General features: G+C 53.7%; 6 protein-coding genes across 6 annotated transcripts; 2 read left to right on the top strand and 4 right to left on the bottom strand.

Annotated features, from left to right (window-relative positions):
* Positions 1-2,057: 2,057 nt before the first annotated feature.
* On the bottom strand, positions 2,058-3,789 carry CHGG_10301 (uncharacterized protein; the record flags this gene model as incomplete). Its single annotated transcript, XM_001228227.1, has 3 exons — positions 2,058-2,768; positions 2,822-3,569; positions 3,629-3,789. 3 exons carry the CDS (start codon positions 3,787-3,789, stop codon positions 2,058-2,060), a joined length of 1,620 nt encoding a protein of 539 aa, XP_001228228.1.
* Positions 3,790-4,015: 226 nt separating this feature from the next.
* CHGG_10300 (uncharacterized protein) lies at positions 4,016-4,261 on the top strand (the record flags this gene model as incomplete). The annotated part of the gene is made up of 1 exon (XM_001228226.1): positions 4,016-4,261. The coding sequence occupies one exon, from the start codon at positions 4,016-4,018 to the stop codon at positions 4,259-4,261; it is 246 nt and encodes an 81-aa protein (XP_001228227.1).
* Positions 4,262-6,404: 2,143 nt separating this feature from the next.
* On the bottom strand, positions 6,405-6,964 carry CHGG_10299 (uncharacterized protein; the record flags this gene model as incomplete). Its single annotated transcript, XM_001228225.1, has 3 exons — positions 6,405-6,577; positions 6,674-6,846; positions 6,915-6,964. The coding sequence occupies 3 exons, from the start codon at positions 6,962-6,964 to the stop codon at positions 6,405-6,407; spliced, it is 396 nt and encodes a 131-aa protein (XP_001228226.1).
* A 3,435-nt stretch (positions 6,965-10,399) lies between these two features.
* CHGG_10298 (histone H4.2) lies at positions 10,400-10,843 on the bottom strand (the record flags this gene model as incomplete). Its single annotated transcript, XM_001228224.1, has 3 exons — positions 10,400-10,563; positions 10,634-10,771; positions 10,834-10,843. The coding sequence occupies 3 exons, from the start codon at positions 10,841-10,843 to the stop codon at positions 10,400-10,402; spliced, it is 312 nt and encodes a 103-aa protein (XP_001228225.1).
* A 1,116-nt stretch (positions 10,844-11,959) lies between these two features.
* CHGG_10297 (uncharacterized protein) lies at positions 11,960-12,268 on the bottom strand (the record flags this gene model as incomplete). The annotated part of the gene is made up of 2 exons (XM_001228223.1): positions 11,960-12,142; positions 12,215-12,268. The coding sequence occupies 2 exons, from the start codon at positions 12,266-12,268 to the stop codon at positions 11,960-11,962; spliced, it is 237 nt and encodes a 78-aa protein (XP_001228224.1).
* A 271-nt stretch (positions 12,269-12,539) lies between these two features.
* CHGG_10296 (histone H3) lies at positions 12,540-13,108 on the top strand (the record flags this gene model as incomplete). The annotated part of the gene is made up of 3 exons (XM_001228222.1): positions 12,540-12,752; positions 12,842-12,994; positions 13,064-13,108. The coding sequence occupies 3 exons, from the start codon at positions 12,540-12,542 to the stop codon at positions 13,106-13,108; spliced, it is 411 nt and encodes a 136-aa protein (XP_001228223.1).
* Positions 13,109-14,036: the final 928 nt, after the last annotated feature.

The raw sequence follows: 14,036 nt of genomic DNA, 5'->3' as shown, positions 1-14,036 counted from the left end.
GGAGTCGCCCTCAGCGCGACGCGATATGCTACCCGCGACGATACCAACAGAAGCCGCCTAGTTTGGACCAGATCAGAGCTGACAGACCGCACAATATGGAGAAACTGTGAAACAACAGGTCTGAGACTACCGCCGAGTCAAAAGCCAAAGGTCACAGAGCACCCCCTGGAGAGAGAGTCAGAACTCAGAAAAATTCAATCGTGTGGATACGCCCGTCTCCCCTAGCTCAAAACTTTGAACTGCCAATCCCCTCGGAGTCCCCGACTAAACACTCTCGATAGCAGCAATACTGTGTGGTAAAGCTGATGACTGATGTATGAGTGAGTGAGTGAGTCGCAAACCAACCCAAATCCAACGCAATAATGCAGTCAACTCCTGCCAACTATCCAGCTCGGCAGTAACTTCCGGCAAACAGAAACCGACAAAAACCGCGGGTAGGCACAACCCTGTCAAGTGGACAAAAGTTTTGTCTTCGGTGTCGAGATTCGGGAGTGGATCGAGAGTGGATGAGAGTTGCCGGGATATGGGGACCTCAACTTTGGATGGATGGGTCACTTCAGACCCAACAAGGATAGAAAGGACGAACAACAACAACAAATTCAGGGGCACGAAGCTTGAGTTTACGCCGTGTATAAACAGAAACATCAGCCCTTGATCAACCAAAACAGCAACACCCGAACTTACATATCCAAACCAGTCAAGCCTGTACCAGCCTAGAAGCGTCCAAGGCAAGCAAAAAAAAAAAAAAAAAAAAAATCCCATCTCAAATTTCCCAAACTTCGCCATCCATCCGGCCCCTTCCAACCAACATCAAACTAACCTAGAAGCTCCGAACGCCGACCGCCAGGAGCCCAGCCAAGCACAGCAAGCAAAGTAAGCTCGTAAGGTAGCTCAACTCGCCACCGGGGGAAAAAGACCCTCTAAAAAAAAATTCCAACTCAACCAGTCCCGCCCCACCGGCCGGAGCCGAACACCCTGCCATGGATACTTCGTACTTCGTAATCAGTCGACAAAACCCTCTCTTCTTATCTCCAGATCAAAACCGGAACCCACAGCTCATCAACTCCCCAAACAAATCAGAAAAAAAATCACGGAGGGAGCAGAGTCCACAAACTCTCCTCAAAACAAATACCATAATAACACAGCATGCCCCAGCATGTCCCTGTCCCAATCAAAACACCATCATAACCACCACCTCCCTCCCTCGCCTAGGTAGGTACCCAAGCAGCGGGCTGAGTCGAAGCCAGAATGAGTCGGGCAAGTCCCAACCCATCGCCAGCAACCCACCCACCCAGCTTTTCTTCAACAGTCCAACGTTCCATCAACAGTTCTGTCTAGTCATAGATAAAAAAAAATTCAGATAAAGACTCGCCCAGACCGGCATTTGCCTCACTAGTTAGGACCGGATACCACCCTGTTAGGGTTGGTCGGCCTCGGAGATTTCCCTCTCAACCTGTGCTCTGCCCTTCTGCCGGACCCACCGTCGATCGCTGCAGGCCGAACGGTGACACCGGAGTGTTGCCGAGCCGAGTCGTGGAAGCCCAGAACCCACCTCGACAGGGATCCTTCGCCAACAGTGGCAACGTCAGGTCACCGCAAAGAAAATCAGATTTTTTCTTGGTTCCCTCATCCCACGCCAGCCGCAGAAAGCCTGATCAAACGACGAGATGTACTCTGTATAATGATTAAGTAAAAACCGTCAACCTTGGCAAACCATGCTAGAAAAGCTATGGTGTGTGTGGTGGATAGCGTCGATCGCCCCCTGGGCTACTGCGTTCCGAACTAACCCTCTGAATGTAGCTATTGGTATCATACAGACTCGTTGCCCAGAATGACCGGCATCAAATACACAGGCCGTGCTGCGAATGCCCCAATCCCAAAAGCGAACTAATAATACCACGGTCCCCAGTGGATGTGTCCCGAGCAACACCTTTTCAACCCACAAATGCTCTAGGTCCAAGACCACAAGAGTTGTATATGCTCCACCAAATGAGCTCCATGACGCCAGGCCTTCTATTTCAATATCCCACTTCCCAGAATGTATTTCTGTGCTTCTCTCAAGGAGCCTCGATATGCTCCTCGTCGTGAGCCGACTGTTGCCGTGACTGGCGGCCACTCGTATCGGCACTACCCGGCACGTGCTTTTCGTCCCATTTGCTACTGCTGATCGGGTTGACGTGTAGCAAGTACATGGTGTCAATCTCCTCCAAGCTCCTGTCCTTGCTCTCAATAAGAAAGAAGAACACGACGAGCACGAGGACCGCGCAGCAGCCCGCAAACACCAATCCGTAGAGATAGTCGATGGCGTCCGTGATGAAGCGCGTGAAGAAGCTCATCAAGAAGTTCCACAGCCAGTTGCTCGCAGTGGCCAGCGCCATGGCCGGTGCGCGGTACTTGGCAGGGTAAAGCTCGGCGACGACGGCCCAGACGAGAGGACCCCAGGTCGTGGCGAAAGCAACGATGAAAAGGCAGGAGAAAACGATGAGAACGTTGCCGGCCGCTGGGGTGTTCGCGGGGTTCACCGGGTCGAGCTTGAAATGCCCGACGAACGAATAAACCAGGAAGCACACCATCATCCAAAGTGCGCCGGCCATGAGGGCGTTTCTCCGACCGCATTTCTTCACCACATAGAGACCGCCAAAGGTGCAGAAGACGTTGACTGATCCTAGAATAATTTGAGTCACGTAGCTGTCGCTAAGGCCCGTGGCTCTAAAGATGGTTGTTCCGTAGTAAAAGAAGAAGTTGGCACCCGTGAGTTGTTGTCCAGCCTGCCAAACAGTCAGTGACCTGCCAATCTAAGCGAAACTTGCGGGGAACTCACCTGAAGCGTGATACCCAACAATGTACGGTACAGCATGCGAGGACCCGTAAAGATCTCGTACCATCTAGTGGTCGCGCCCGCTCGCTCCTCATCGAGCTTCGCACGGATGTCGTCGATCTGCTGATTGACAGACGGGGCGTCGGTGTTAAGGCCAGCAAGACGTGCGATGGTGCGGCGAGCCTCGTCTTCGCGACCCTTGCGATACGCGTAGCGAGGAGATTCGGGCAGAAGGAGGATGCCACCACCGAGGATCAGAGACCAGAGGAACGACAGGCCGTTGGGAATCCGCCATGATGACGAGCCCGACATATTGTGGGTGCCGTAGTTAATCATTTCCGCAGTCCAGATACCCAAAGTAATAAAAAGCTGATAGGTAGAGATGAGAACGCCTCTAAGGATAGCAGGACTAGACTCGGATTGGTACATGGGCACAGCCACCGAGAGGGCGCCGATACCGAGACCGGTGACGAGACGGCCGACCGCGAACTGAGCCCATGAAGTCTCGGACGAGATCTCGATGATGTTGCCGACAGAGCAGAAGAGGGCCGACACTGAAATGGCCATGCGGCGGCCGAGAGTGTCGGCAATGTTGCCAGCGATCAGGGAACCGAAGAGACAGCCAGCAGGAAGGAGACCGACGATGGCGCCCTGGCGAGCAGCGCTGAAGTCATACCTGCCCGTGTCGGGGTTGTGTACTCCAAAGCGATTACCGTAGTCTTCCATGTCGAAGAAACCAGAGATCTGACCGCTAGGGTCGGCGTCAGCACCCAGGCCACAGACCGGTACCAGAGCAGCTTGCTTGCTTACCTGACATAGCCAAACATGAAGCCACCAATACTGGCGACCGCACCGAGGAAGATGGCAATAGCTGTGATCTTCTGCTCTGCAACGATAGCGGCCGCGGATGGGCCCTCAGCCTTAGCGGGGCCATGCTCAGCCGACGCCTTTTGGAAGCGTGAGAACGCCATCTCGTCAAATCAGTGGCCAAAGGAGTTGGTGACTAGTCAGCGGGCCGAAAAAAGGGCTTCTTTCATAAGATGACGGTGTGGCAAGACGACCTAGATAGAAACGATGAAAGCCGGGAGTCTTGCGATATTAAATTCGAACCAGTGGAAGAGAAAAGAGAGGGTCCAGGACGGTCCTCGTCTGGTAAAAATCCTGAATTTTGATCAGCTGGACATTACGGGCTCCAACATGGAGAAGGAAAGCGCGAAGAGACGAGGGGCCCCATGGAGTCGAAGGGGGCAACGAGCAGGAGCGATGGGGGCGCTGGAGACCGGTCCTACCGAAAGTGGAGGTTCCGAATTCATGGTTGCGCCTTCCACTCGACGGCGACGGACCCTGACGAGCCCGACTTCGTTGGGAGCCTCCATCGTCAAACTGTCGACCCTGGATCTGCGCATCACGGCAGTTGCAGCTTGTCACCGGAAAGGCCCGTAAAGACGTGGATCTCGAGATCGTTGTCGAACGTCATCAACATGACCAGTGGAGTGACGTTATCGGGCCGTTCCCATCGGAACTGGCGGAGACATTTGCGGCTCCGTCAAAGGTGGGACCATAACGGAGTTTCCAAACATAGACAACCCGGAACCCTGCCAGTCGCATGCATGGCATGCTCCCCCTCCGTGTCCATTCACAAACATACCGCAACGTGGTCGCCCAACAAGACACAACGAATGATGAGATACTCCAGGTCAAACACCCCGGGAAAACGACGTGGTCGGTATCCGGGGCCCCGAGTGTTTTCTCCCCTCAAATCGCGCATCCCACATACGGGGTCTTTAGCGTTTCCCGCAACCCCGAGTTCCTCATCCAAATTGAGACATCCCACCCGATGATGTAAAGTCGAGACCCCTGTCCCACTTCGCCGGTAGATGAGGCCGGAATGAGCCCGGCGTGCCGGGCGTGCCAAGTTTCGTCGGTCTGTCGTCAATGGAAATCGTGTTTGTCCGAGCCTCATAAAGCGCCGGCAGACGGTGTTGGCTCGGGGTTAAGAAGCCTCGTGTCCAAGCCCACCACCGCCCGAGAGCCAAGCACAACCCAGTGAACCTAGCACCCTGCCTCTTCAGATCTCATTCCAACTTGCTGATCGGATAAACGGCTCGCAAACCATGGAAGCAACGTGAGGCTCCATAGAACACTTGTTCGAATCTTTTGCGGGCCAAGGCGATCAACAGAATGGTTCGAGTAGAGTTTTGAAGATCCGGGCCCTTTTGTTGAAACCCAAGCATCACCCTTCACGTTCAAAGCCCGGGTCCCAAATGCGCGACGACTGTGAAACATCACTGGATGCACAACACTTGCGGCTCCCCGTTCCTGGACGCCTCATCCACTTGGACAGCATGCAGCCACCTGTGCCATAGTTTCCGCCATGTAAGCCGAAAAAAAGCTGCTGTCAGTTTGAGTCGTGGTTGCGGCGAAGCCACGGCCTGTATTGGGAACCGCGACCTCAGGTGGTCGGGGATTCCGAAGGGACAGGAGGAAGTTGATCAGACGAACAGAGGGGGCAAGAACGCGCCAGCTGAAGGAAAGACCCGCAAACCCCTGTCTGTCCTGAAAAGGAAACCCCGGGCACCTTCAGCCAATCACTACTCACCCCACCTGGAATGCCGGCCCCTGGCGACGCGACCAACACGCGCTACGCTCCCGCGCGTTTTCTTAATAATCAGCCCGAAATGCAGCAAGCCTCCAACACATTTAAGGCGCCTCAGATGCCCGGAGCTCTTTCTTTCTTTCTTTCTCTTTGCTCTTGTTTTTGATTCTCTTTTCCCCCCTTTTTCTCTTATCTTTTTTATTCTCCTTTCTCTTTCTTTCTTTCTTTGATGGGTGAGCAAAATCACATCCTTCCCACCTCGTCAAGATCGCTCCTACCCAGCGGCAGGAATTCGATGGCCCAAATCGACAATCCTGAGCTCCTTCCTTTTTCTCTGTCCCTCGATTTGGAAGTCGGCCAGTCCCTTGCTTCTTCTGCCGTGCTTTCTCTCTACCGGTTCCAAAAGTTTGTGCCGAGGCGCGATGAAACCAGTGGAAATTTTGGAGCAGACATCTGGGCTCGTGGCCACGATCGAGCGAGGTCAATCGGCATATCATGGCTACGGCACATGGCTTTAGCATCCTCTGACAGTCCCGGGCGGTCTGTTTTCCGACTTTCGGGTTGCGATAACCCCGTCTGAATCGCCAGGCGCGCTGTTCATGGGACTAGCCAACAAATCAGACTGGCACAAATGTCCAGCCAACCTATTTAGACAGGAATATGTTGCTGTTGCTTGTTGGGATCAATCACGGCAGGAGGAGTCCGGCAACGGCTTCTCAATTCTGTTTTCCCGACGCCAGCTTGAGTACCTATTTCCGAGTTGTTTCTTGGCTGATAAACGGAAAGAGAATCCCAAGCCAAGCGGAGCTTGTCTTGCGCAGGTTAAGCAACGGTGCGGCTCCGCGTGTGCCGCGATGCCCCCATTCCTGCCATCAGGGCCGCCATCACTCCGTTGGTTCCTTTCAACAATCACACAAACTCACTTACCCAGGATCCTCCCCTTCCCTTCCTTACCCTTGACATCCCCCCAATAATCCCCGTGACCAGCCTCTAAGCCGCAGTCGCCGTCGCAGTCGCAGACGGTGGGCAGTTGGAGTCGGTGACGGTCGCAATGCCCCAGCCGGTCGAGCACTGGAAGCAGTTGCCGCTTGCCGTAGGGCAGCGGCTGACGGTGGTTGGGGCAACGGCCGCCCGGTCACACCCGCACGGCAGCACGACGAAAGCTACGAGGTTGTCAGCGATTAGCTCACTCGCTCGCACGCCCTCGGGAGGCAGCTATGAGAACCGCTAAGAGGGCTGGGTTAGCGTGTGTCACTTACCGTCCGCGATGCACCACGCCGACTGCGGCGGGCACTTGAAGTCGCACCCGTCGTTGGTGTATGTCGTTGCCTGCGGCCGGTACGTGCATGAGGCCGGCAGCGTCGAGGGCCCGGATGGGGCCGGCGTTGTGGAAGATCGGGCCGGGCAGGCGGGTGAGCCCATGGCCGGCTGCCTGTTGTGTCATCCAAGTCAGCTGCAATTCATCCAGGCAATGGGGGGTGCGGGTGTAAGTCCACTCACATGAGGGCGGCAATGGCCACCAAAACGAGCGACGAATATCTCAGAGCCATGTTGTCTAGATGTGTTGTCCGTGCTGCCCGTGTTGTCCGGTTCGGCAGGATTGTGAGACAATGCTCAAGGTGAGACTCCGACTCAGCAGCAGACGAGGAATAAATATAAATTTAACCTAATGTCTCGCCCTGACATGAACCTCTGTCATTGGTACCACGGTAGGCGAGCGAGCCAGTCGATGTCACTGCGGGGAACGGCTTGGTCCAGCCACGCCAGCCCAGTTGAGCTATCAAGCTTCGAGCGTTACGGTGTGTTTGGTGGTACTCCAATCATGCTTCTCCAGCTTTGTCTCGGTTAAGCGCTATATTGAGCCAAGACCTGCAGCCACAACGCTCTGTACCTCGTATTCCCCTGGTGGCTTCGCGTGATGTCATGGGATTTTTCCAACACGAGTCCATCGCTCAACGGCTCTGCCTTTGTTGTCCGACGGCTGAGGGTCTGTTTGGGTTTGGTGGGCGTACTCTTGGGACTCCTGATGTTGTTGGCCTTGTTTGGAGGAGTATCCTGTTGAGCTTGATGCGACACTGGACGGGGGGAGTTGGTCTCGTTGCTGGGTAGCATGAGTAACGTTGGAACGTCGGGATACTGCCCCTCGAGTGTTGTCAAGCAAGGGATATCCTTCAGATCTAGGGTTTACTTGCTTGCGTCCGTTGAGCTTGAGACGGGTGGGGAAGCAAGCCGTGCTCGGACGATAATGATTCAGGAGCCGGGCAAGCCAGTGGTACACCCCTTCGAGTTGAGAACCTAGCCAATTTGTCGGTGTTTACCAGCTGCCATGTTTCCAGCATCCGTGTATAGTACAGCTACAAAACACTGGCAGTGTTTGCAAATTGCAGTTTCGAGTTTCTCTCGAGGCAATGATGCTGGGCAGGCGTCGCTCGAGTAGGAAGGTTGCTCAAGCTTGAATGTGCTGACAGAGGCATTTTCAGGGGGCCACTTTGCTGAAGCGCGGTGTCTCACTATCCAAAGTCTCGAGAATGATGTCGTCGCCGTCATTTTGCGATGACGGACAAAAAGCTCTCTTGACTGTCTTCCTAGTTCCATCGGTAAAGTGTTGGCACTGGTGTATAGGTACGCTGCCCATTCATCCCAAGGTACGCTGTCCGTCCTAAAGTGCGTTGTCCATCTTGAAGGGTCCTGGTCCATCTCAAAGTTTGCTGCACTACTGTCTATCTTGAGTGCTGTTGTTCGTCTTGACTCTGCAAGTCTCGCTCGATACATTGTGCAGTGGTCATAGGTTCGCGCCGAGTGGCAAAGACCGAGCGTTATCAAGTTAAACAGGGCTAACAACCTTCACCCGACTTGGCATTTGGTTGCGCCATAAACCCGCTACCTTGTCTGATTGCCGAGATCTCGTGGGGCGAGTCTCGAACTCCATGGAGAGAGAAACGAACAACCTACCTACGTAGTGAAGCGAGCCATTCTACTTCCCCGCTCCACCCATTGACACTGGCCCATATCGGAAAGGTTTCCGGTTTGGACCACAGTGGCCGCAGTCCAGAACGTGTGGCAGAGCTTCCGGTAGTATCTTTAGGCACTGGGTGCATACAGTGCCCCATTAATTGCGCTCTGAGTTTTCAGACCACCCCCCTTCTCCCACCTCGGCTAGAGGACCTAACACAGCGTCTACGTATAGACAATATATACCCGTAGATGAGAATCATTTGGCAGCAAATGAATTATTCGGGTACTTACTACCTACAGTCTCTGAGCCTGATGTGGCGGGGTGAAGTATTGATTACGTTCAAGGGTTAACATATGGTTTGAGATGAATGGAAATTGACCCTGCCTTTGGGTGTCTTAACTATGGGTGTTCAAGCCACTCGCAACAGAAATAAAAGTCAAATAGAGTTGATCGGCATATCAGTTACGACACGAGACGGACTTGGGAGAGAATTGCTAGGCAATGATAGATACCGAAACTGCGATAGGAATTGGAAACACAATGAAAATGGAAGAAGGCTAGTCTGTTGCCAGCTGCAATCAATCACATAAACGCCATGCTTGTTACATACTGACGTATCGTAACGCCAGCGGGCCACTAATAAGATGCACATCACTGTTACCACTACTTTGGTCTACGCAGATTGTTTACCTACTTAGGTAAGTTGGTCGCCACATATAAATAATACTATTCACTTGTTATTCAACACACATACCGTCCTTCTTTATACACAGCAGAGCCCAGGGGTGACATTCGTTCTTGTCTAGTTTTTGGGTTCTTAGCCTAGGACTGTTTTTATTTTTATTTTTGGGGGGAAGTCTCAGGTCTTCTTTTAAATACATTCGAAGTGGTACTGAGGTAGGTACTCTTGATGCCAGCCCTTGGCATTATAGAGTATAACTAATGTCCGAACTATGGACTGGTTAAGTAATTTCCGTGTTAAACAAGGCTGGGAAATGGGCATGGTGGTTTAACACAAAAAGTCAGTGTAGTTACATATGCCCTTACATATCGAGACTCTAAAGAACAGTATTAGAGTCAGCGCTCGGTTATGATGTGATTTCCATGCCCAAAAATCACGTTGCAGTAGGGTTCAGACACCACTGACCCGACTTGTATCCGAATGTTCAACATGATTAGGACGAAAACTGAATTAGAATTTATGATCAAGCAAGCCCCCGATTAATACATGAAAATAAATAAAACCTTTAATCGTAGCTTACTCGGCCAGTCACACACCAGCCGACATGAACTCCAAGGAGGTGATGACGGTTTAGGATTTCAACATTCATTGTCAAACGTTGCCTCAAGTCCCATGCAACCATGCTTTTCCATGTCAAGAGCCCGAGACTTAGTGACTCGCAGGTTGGACTACGGCTACATTAACACCGGCTTGACGTAGCTGTAACTGTCTTCTTACTACCAAGGAGGACGGCTGGCGTCAAACACCCGTGTGTAGGCAGGTTGTGTTGATATCGAGACTCAACAGCGAGTGCAAGGCTGGGCCGAGCTAGGCAGCAGCCAGGAGCCGAAAGAGGCGGAGGAGATTGAGTCACACGACGCAGGATCAGAGTGATTAGAATCAGCCGAGACTTGAAAGCGCCAAGAATGCAAGAAATATAAGCATGAGACAGCCGACAAGACACACACAGCAACAGAGCATTCCCGACGCGTGGGATCCACACTGGGCATAAACACAAAACGCGACGCGTCACCATTCACAGAAGGAGCCAGAAATTTGATCAAGAATGCGCCCCGCAGCAAGCAGGAGATCGCATCGATTATGCCTTTGGTATGTCCACCCGTGTAAAACACCCATTGTTGACCGCCCCCGTATGGTACACATAACCCAGACAGACCGAAAGTGAAAATAAAAACCCAGTTGCCCCCATAAAACTCATCGCAGCCCAACCATAACCGATGGAGAGTAAAAACGTGTGAAAAACGCGCTGAAATGTCATCAAGAGTCGTCGCCACGGCGCCGGCCCGTTTAGCCGCCGAAGCCGTAGAGAGTGCGGTCTTGCCGCTTGAGGGCGTAGACGACGTCGAGCGACGTGACCGTCTTGCGCTTGGCGTGCTCGGTGTAGGTGACGGCGTCACGGATGACACCCTCGAGGAAGGACTTGAGGACACCGCGGGTCTCCTCATAGATCACTGTGGGGTGACGCGTTAGAACGCGTTCTTCAAATGTGAAGGGCTGATGTTGGATAGTGGGGTGACATACTGGCTGAGATACGCTTGACACCGCCACGACGCGCCAGACGGCGGATAGCGGGCTTGGTGATACCCTGGATGTTGTCACGAAGAATCTTGCGATGACGCTTGGCACCGCCCTTGCCGAGGCCCTTGCCGCCCTTTCCGCCTGGAGGGGAGTTAGCATCGTGCAACCCTCGAGGTGTGGATGTAGTTAAGGGTATAACTTACGTCCAGTCATGATGATGGTTTGGGGGGTTGAAGAAAAGTGTGGTGGTGGGTAGTGAGGCTGAAGATGTGCAACGCTTGTTGGATGTAGGTTATGAGCACGAGGGATGGGAGAAGGTTTGAGGCGAACGTGGGGAAGAGAAGCGGGCTTTAAATGCGGCAATGCCAACGGCAGCAACTGCAGCCGCCTTGCAATCAGATCAGTCTGATTTGCTTGGCTCTGTTTTTTCTGACCACCCCTGCGCTGATTTGGAACGCGTTTCTGGAGTGCGCCAGGGACGGAACGGTAAGGTGGGGCAGCTTTACATCGCAGAAAGCCCCGCCTCGAAAACACATCCGCCTTTTTTCAACGCGTGCCGATTTATGAGTGGCTGAAATGCCGAGTAGCATTTTTCCGCAAAGAAGCAATCGGGGTTAGTAGGACGGGTTGGTTTGTAGCGTTCCGGTGTGTATCCGCCTGCCCTGACCGGTCTGGTCCCCATGACAGGCCTCCTCTCAGACACCCGCCGCTTTCATGTCACCCGTCCCCAGGATTTGGATACAAAGAATTTCCTTCAGCCCTGGGCTCCCTCAACGCCCGGCGCAATCACATCCCGGGTGCTTGGTGCGCTCGACACGGGAGTACGTACACATGTGGATAGCCTCCTCTTCCGGAAGACGCCGTCCTGGCTCTGCCCTACCAGGCAATGCGGGGATGGCAGATCTCGTTGTTGGTGCTTCCAGCCCATACCCATCTCGCCTTCCCCGGATATCTCAGGAGGTTTTCAGAATATATCCCCCCTGTCTCAGGCTTCGGGGGCTGTTCCTTGATACCTTCAAAGTTGCCACACTGTGTTGAAGTAGCGTGTTTTATGATGTTGTGCCTGGCCCTCGTTGGTACCCAGGCTTAGTCATTGCATCTTTAAACTTTGGACGTGGACATTGTGACCTTTGAGGGAGAACCGGGATTCTGTTTAGATGCCTGCCCACCGGTGGACAAGGCAAGCATTCAACGTGTAGATTCACCCGTCTCTCTTTGGATGATCACTGAAGTCTTTGAAAGGGCGTTGCTCGCGTCATTGCGCGAGCTGGGCGAGGTGCTGAGTGTATGCGTCATGTCTGTTCCCTGACAGTGAAGTCTAGCCATGATCTAATTTTCTAGCTTGATACCTCTGTTCAAAATCTGGTGTAACCGAAACCTCGAACCCATTGTATCGTACTCCAGCCTGTGGCTGGCGGCGATATCGCACGGCGTCGCCTCCCAGCCCGCAGCCTTACAAGGCGTGCACCTCGAATCGAGGAATGCTCTCCGCTTGAAGTTGGCTGCCGATCTCTGGTGTGGCACGTACACATGGTTCCATGTTGCATTGAAGTTTTGAGCCAATGGAAATTCAGACTGGCTTACCCAGCTGCGAACCCCCCCAAACCAACGCATTTCGCCCGCCCAAGATTGACCCATTATTGTTTTGCAACAGACCCCGGTTCTGGTAGCGCGCTACAACAAAAAAAAAGAAGGCACAATCAACGAAACCGGCCCACTTTATTCGGTAATCAGCCTGCAGTCTGAGCGAAACACCTCCCGCCTATTTAATGCCCAGACCCCCCACTACTTCTCTTCCCTTTTCAACTCACACTCCAACTCCACATCCATCAATCCAGCACATCGCGGGTCATTCCATTTCCAACTTAACAGTCCAACCCACTTTCGATAAATTTTATCATCAACCACAATGGCCCGCACTAAGCAGACCGCTCGCAAGTCCACTGGTGGCAAGGCTCCTCGCAAGCAGCTTGCTTCCAAGGCTGCCCGCAAGTCGGCCCCGTCGACCGGCGGTGTCAAGAAGCCTCACCGTTACAAGCCCGGTACCGTCGCTCTCCGTGAGATTCGTCGCTACCAGAAGTCGACTGAGCTCCTCATCCGCAAGCTCCCCTTCCAGCGCCTGGTACGTTTTCAATCCAAATCGATCGCGTCGCTGCGACCGGTCAATCGCGCAATTACCACTGCAGTCTACTGACGCGTCATGCACTACAGGTTCGCGAAATCGCTCAGGACTTCAAGTCCGACCTCCGTTTCCAGAGCTCCGCCATTGGCGCCCTCCAGGAGTCCGTTGAGTCTTACCTCGTCTCCCTCTTCGAGGACACCAACCTGTGCGCCATCCACGCCAAGCGTGTCACCATCCAGTCGGTAAGTCGCCACCTGCCTTCAGGCAACAGACACCATGGGTCATACATCACATGCTAACAACCACTGCAGAAGGACATCCAGCTCGCTCGTCGTCTCCGTGGTGAGCGCAACTAAGCATGGTTGCTTGGGTCTTTGCTAGTTTGGGGGGTTCGCAGGTTATGACTTTCTCATTTGGGACGCGCTCTGGATGAAGGGGCTCATTCACGGGACAAGGGACGGCGTTTTATTGCGATGGGTTTTTGCTCTGGGGTTGTACATTACACGGTGGCAAACGGACTGCCGCGAATATCCACGTTGACTTCATGATCACGATAATTTGTGCCATTCTCGATTCTGTTTGCTGCGCGCATGGTGATGGTGACCTTGACACGACGAGTCGACTGCCCACGCGACGCGTTTGCGACCAAAACACGACACCGCGACTCTAACGGCCAACTGGGGTGGGTACAGGTCATTACCGACTCCAGACTCGACATGGTTGGTACCAGGTGTTCGCTATTCATCCGACACCCAGATGCTGGACAGTCACCGCATTACATGGAAGTCGGATGGATCATCTCTCGGTACCTGTTCGGATATGTTACACCCTCTAGATCCCCTCACCTGACACTCACCTCCACCCCAGACCCCCATTCACCACTCCCAACCTCAAAGCAGCGCCTTCCACCCACTCCCACTCCCCTTCCCCTCTCCAAGAACAGCAGCAGCAGCAGCGGGCCTCGCCAGTCCCAGAAACTGCGCCACCTGGCCCAGGTGGTCTACCCCGAAGAACCCTTCGCTCTCGCCCGCGCTGTTGGTGCAGTATACCCAGGGGAGACCGAAGGCGCCGGCGGCGAAGGCAGCGTCGGTGTTGGTGGCGAGGGCGGCTTTGGCGGTGGGCGTTGTGGAGGCTTGGAGGACTGAAGTTGTCAGTTTGGGTTGAGTTGGAGGAGGAGGGGGTTGGCGGGTGGGTGAGGGGCGGTTGTGGAGGGGGGGGTTGGTAAGGGGAGGGGGGGGAGACAGTGGGGAGGTGGGTGAGGTAGCGGGAAAAAACACGGGAAGG

The sequence above is a fragment of the Chaetomium globosum genome, genomic scaffold (assembly GCF_000143365.1).
Source record: "Chaetomium globosum CBS 148.51 scaffold_7 genomic scaffold, whole genome shotgun sequence".
In the NCBI taxonomy this organism is placed as follows: domain Eukaryota; kingdom Fungi; phylum Ascomycota; class Sordariomycetes; order Sordariales; family Chaetomiaceae; genus Chaetomium; species Chaetomium globosum.
Note: the sequence above shows the minus strand (reverse complement) of the source record. Positions and strands in the feature narration are given on the sequence as shown.